The following is a 5397-nucleotide window of genomic DNA, read 5'->3' as shown; positions in this document are numbered from 1 at the left end:
CAGTAGTAAACTCAAAATCTGATAAGTCCTGAGCTTTGCGAAACTTATCATACAACCTATCCTTAATCCTCTTCCTGAAGCAAAGTTTCATCAGCTCTTCTGCTCTCTTCAACCTAGCATCACATTTGCACACATAGCATGTGCAATTTGGATTATCCTTACCCGTACAACCTGCATTTTTCCGAACAATTCTTTCCTCTTCAATTTCTGCTTCGCCTTTACCTACAAACACAACATTAGCCTTTTGCGTATCTACCGAGATGGACCAGTCACATACTTCATCCGCATACGTTGTAGTCAAATCCTTGGATTGAACAGAACCTGAAGATTCTTTCTCTACAATTACATGTTGTAGTGTAACTGAGATGGTTGTCTGGTGAAAAGGATCATGAAAACCAGGCTTGGGTGGTCTCATGCAAGTCTTCTTAAAATGACCATATTCATCACAATTGTAGCACCTAACCTTTGACATATCAAAACCAAATTTTGAATCTCGATTCAAACTCAACGATCTTTGTCCTGTTTTCTTCAAGTACTTTCTAGCACGTCTCACAATGCTACCCATACAGTAAAGTATATCCATTCTCTCAAGCTCGTCCTCATCAATCTGATCATAGTCTTCATTTTCAAGATGACTATTAAGCACCTGTCCACCAATCATATCGTTGTATGAGTTAACAACAGTAGCTGCTAATGCCATATCTTCCTTAATAGATTCTTGAGATCTCTTCTTGATATTCTCAGTGTGAAACACAGGAGTTTGAGTCTGAGTCTGTTGAATAGGAGAATCCTCAATCATCTTAATTGTAGAATTTTGAGCTTGTAATTTAGCATTAAAGTTGCCCGACTGAGACGATGGTGCAGACATTTGTGAAGCATTGGATGATATGTATGCTGTCTGTAGTGGAGCATGAGTACCAGAAGACGAAGCTAAAGATGATGCAGCAGCTGCTACAGAACCAAGTCTCTTTCTCTTTGCTTCATCTTGAATGTCCTTCTCCATCAACTTCGACGTAAAAGCTGTTAGTGTCAACGGACGACCTGATGAGCTGTACCTGTTCTGAATCTTTTCAATCTCATGATCCCACTTTTCTGGAAGACCATCTTTCAACACCCTTACTGCCTTTTCATCAGGCACCTCAATCCCATAATCTGCCATCTCTACAACCAATAATCGATATCTTTCCAAAGTCTGTCCTAGAGATTCTGAGGGAAGAGCCACAAACACCCTCCATTCATCCTTCAAAACCTTACCCTTAGTCGCACGATAAGTAGCTGTACAATCTGTTGCTGATTGAAGAGCCAACCAGATAGTATACGATGTTTTGTTTCGGTTCTTAAATTGCTGAAAAATCTCCTTAGACAACGCTTGGGTTAGCTGAGTATAACATATACACTCAAGATTGTACTCTTCACGCTATGTGGGACTAAACTGTGAAGTTTATTTGGGTTCACCATCTGCTCCGCATGGCCATACATACGGATTCTCAATACATTCCCAAAGTCTAGAGTCAACTCCGTTTAAGTAAATAACAAACCTAACTTTCCAGTCCAAAAAATTCTTAAGGTTGTCAAGTCTAGGTACTTTATTCGCTGATCCAGATTCACTTTCATTAAGTAACAGTTTTTGTAGTCCAGGTGCAATTACTAACGCGCTGTATTCATTTGTCATTTGTTCATTAGTGTCAGACATTTTGACTGATTAAGATTGATTAAGAATACTTAAGTGCAATTAAAAGATTATGTCTCAAAAGTGGATCGGCCAAAGGACGAGACGATCGGTCGGAGGACGGTGACAATCAGTTGGAGGTCTAAGACTGACGGTCGATGGTGAAAACTCAGTAGCTCAATCTTAGCGTAAGGACCTTCGGTCGATGGAAGAGTCAGTCGGCTGATGATAACAGACGATCGGCCGATGGATAAAAGACGAACGGCCGATGGTTAAGACAAACGGTTCTAAGTTATGAAAGACCGTCCTCCAGTTCACTGCTAGACGATCGGTCGATTGTGTCTGACGTACGGTCAAGGGTCGTGATGAACGGTCGATGGTCGAGGATGATCGGCCGAGGGTAGTTCTTACGAATTCTGGGCAGAAAAAACTAGGGTTTTTCGACAAAAACTTCAATCTTGATCAAATTTGACGTTCTAGACTTAAACAAAACCGATAGAAACCTCAGAAAAACACCCTTGAACAAAAATAGACTCGAAAACACAAGATTTAAACGTAAAAATTTCAATTTTTGGTTGAAAACCCGTTTTGACCAAAACCCTAAAACAAGAAAACTATAAAATCGACTCAAAAACGTTTGGATCAGCAACTCTACGCTCTGATACCACTTTGTAGAAGAACTATGGACCTTAGATCAAACGTATTAACCTAGATTAACGGCGAAAATGATAACTAGGGCGAGTCGAATACTTAATTAACTATCGGGATCAATCTAACCAATAAATAGTTGATATAATCGATGCCTAGGGCCTTGTATTCGGTTGGGGATTGGTCTGGGACGATAAACACAGAGTGATACGACAGCTAAAGGGTTTTGTGGTGTGTAACCTTACAATGAACCACAAAACCCGTATATATATATGTCTTCAGTGACCATCGGCCGGTGGTCTGTGACCTACGGCCGATGGTGAGAGTCCCTCGACCGATGGTCCCTACCATCGGTCGATGGTCTGAGCAGCCAACCAACTGCTCTTAACCATTTCACGACATTATACTAAGCAATTCAAATACAAAGTATTAATGACGATGTTCATACATGACTGAAATACGAAATACAAAACTAATAGAACTTATTACATAATAGAACTCGGGATTATTCACCAACACAACTCTTCTTTGAATGCGGTGTGGGATTGTGGTAGTAATAAAGCTCCGGGTCCCGACGGTTTTAACTTCGCATTCATTAAAAGGTATTGGGATGTGCTTAAAGATGAGCTAGTGAGTACTATTGTTAATGCTTTCGTAGATAAGAAGTTACTGAGAGGCGCTGGGTTGGCTTTTATTACGTTGATCCCAAAGATTTTAAATCACACGTTTATTAAAGATTTTCGGCCCATTTATTTAATAGGTGTGGTATATAAAATCGTCACGAAGATTCTTGCTAATAGGTTGGTGAAAGTCATAGATAAGATTATTAACAAAGTTCAAACTGCATTCATACGGGGTAGACAAATTCTTGACGGCCCACTCATTCTTAATAGGACGATTAATTGGTATAAAACTAAAAAGAAGAAACTTATGATTTTAAAAATTGATTTTGAGAAGGCGTACGACACGGTGAATTGGAGTTTTTTTAGATCATATGCTTCAGATTCTTGGTTTCGGAAACACGTGGAGGTCATTGATCTATATGTGTCTTCATGCCGGTCGAACATCGATTCTAGTTAATGGTAGCCCGGCAAACGAGTTTGCGTTTAAGGGAGGCCTTCGACAATGTGATCCTCTAAGCCCGTTTTTATTTCTCATTATTATGGAAGGTCTCCATTTATGCGTGAAAGATAAGATATATACAGGTCAACTACATGGTGCATCTATAGGTCACTCGAATACTATGATTTCACATTTGTTTTACGCCATTGATGCGATTTTTGTGGTCGATTGGGACCGTGATAACTTCGACGGGTTTATGCAAATATTGGGCTAGTTTCCTCATTGTTCGGGACTTGCTATTAATTTACAGAAATCAAATATATACGGTGTGGGTGTAGGTAATAATGAGATTGACACACTTGTTACCGAAACAGGTTGCCAAAAAGGAGACATGCCTTTCATGTATTTAGGAGTCCCTATGGGTGCAAATATGATACTTGTAAGTAGTTGGAAAGGAGTATATGAAAAGTTTTTGAAAAAAACTCGCGGTTTGGAAAGGCAATCTTCTTACTATCGGGGGTCGTCTCAAGCTGTTGAAAGCGGTTCTTGGTAGCCTTGCTATTTATAATTTTTCGATTTATAAGTGCCCAAAAATCATGATTCACACGCTTGAAAAAATTCGAGCAAATTTTTTCTGGGGTTCGGCTAATGGTAGTAATAAGATGCGTTGGGTGCATTAGGATCAAACTGGAAATTCATTCGATAATGGGGGCCTACAAACTAGGAACCTGCGTTCATTTAATCAAGTTTTACTCCTAAAATGGATATGACGTTTCTTACACGAACAAGATAGCTTGTGGGTATCGGTTATTAAGGCTATTTACGGAATGTCAGGTGGTCTTGATGGTGGCGGCATTCAAGGTAATGGTACATGGCCTACTATAGTAAATTTGTTCTCGAAACTGAAAAGAATGGGTCATATTCCGGATGATGTTTTACGTACGAAAATTGGGAACGGGATAAATACTAAATTTTGGTTAGATAATTGGCGTGGATATGGCTCATTAAAACAGAAATTTCCTAGATTATTTCACATTGAGTCGCATAAAGAATGTGTGATAGCAGACCGTATTGGGCAGAATGGGAAGATATGGAATTGGACTAGATCAAATATTGGGCCGAGAAATGAAGCATTGGTTCGCGAGTTGGAAATCATATTGGGTCCTATCACATTAGCGACTAATGCAGATTATTCAAAAAGGCGTGTGTCCTCAGATGGTTTGTTTCATGTGGGCGAGACACGCAGTTTCATTGATGACAATGTTCTTGCAGGTTCAGCGGTGCGTACAAGGTGGCCCAAGGAAGTCCCAAGGAAAGTTAATGTTCTGATTTGGCGCATTGCGCTCGATTGGTTGCTGACTCGTTTGAACTTCTCGCGTAGAGGCATGGAGATAGAAGACATTCATTGCAATGTTTGTAAGTATATGGTTGAGTCTACTAACCACTTGTTCTTCGAGAGCAGTTTGACATGCGAAATTTGGGCAAAAATCAATGTTTGGGTGGACGTGAGATGGCTTGATTGCTCAAGTTAGAATGAATGGCTCGTTTGCTTTGACAATTGGAAAGCGAGTGCGGAGAACAAAAGCAGATTGTATGTGATAGTTGCGACAGTCTTGTGACACTTATGGAGATTTAGAAACGACGTTATTTTCCGGAGTCCATAATGAAGAAAGCACTTTTATTTGATTCCATTCGTAGTTTTTCTTTTAATTGGTTTTTTAATAGAAGTAAGAGTAGTTGTAGTTGGAACGATTGGCTTATAAAGCCGTTGTAACTTGAAGTTTGGTTGTCGCGCCCTAACTTCTCATTAGGGTGTTTTCGGTGTTTAAAAAAAAAACTATTCTTTAATGTTTGGTAGACTACATACTCGACCATCATTGTGAAGTGGTCGACCAACTCCTTGGTAGACTACGTAGTCGACCATCCTATTGAAGTGGTCGACCAACTCTTCTTTAATGTTTGGTAGACTACATAGTCGACCATCATTGTGAAGTGGTCGACCAACTCCTTGGTAGACT

General features: G+C 39.8%; 1 protein-coding gene across 1 annotated transcript; it reads left to right on the top strand.

Moving 5' to 3' along the window:
- The first annotated feature begins 4206 nt into the window (after window positions 1-4206).
- On the top strand, window positions 4207-4911 carry LOC139889120 (uncharacterized). Its single transcript, XM_071872089.1, has one exon. The coding sequence runs from the start codon at window positions 4207-4209 to the stop codon at window positions 4909-4911; it is 705 nt and encodes a 234-aa protein (XP_071728190.1).
- The last annotated feature ends 486 nt before the right edge of the window (window positions 4912-5397 follow it).

The sequence above is a fragment of the Rutidosis leptorrhynchoides genome, chromosome 2 (assembly GCF_046630445.1).
Source record: "Rutidosis leptorrhynchoides isolate AG116_Rl617_1_P2 chromosome 2, CSIRO_AGI_Rlap_v1, whole genome shotgun sequence".
NCBI classification, from domain to species: domain Eukaryota; kingdom Viridiplantae; phylum Streptophyta; class Magnoliopsida; order Asterales; family Asteraceae; genus Rutidosis; species Rutidosis leptorrhynchoides.
This window is presented reverse-complemented; position numbering and strand designations above follow the sequence as displayed.

Excerpts from the sequence above, each read along its gene's own strand:
- LOC139889120 (XM_071872089.1), top strand. The coding sequence starts at position 4,207 with ATGTCAGGTGGTCTTGATGGTGGCGGCATTCAAGGTAATGGTACATGG.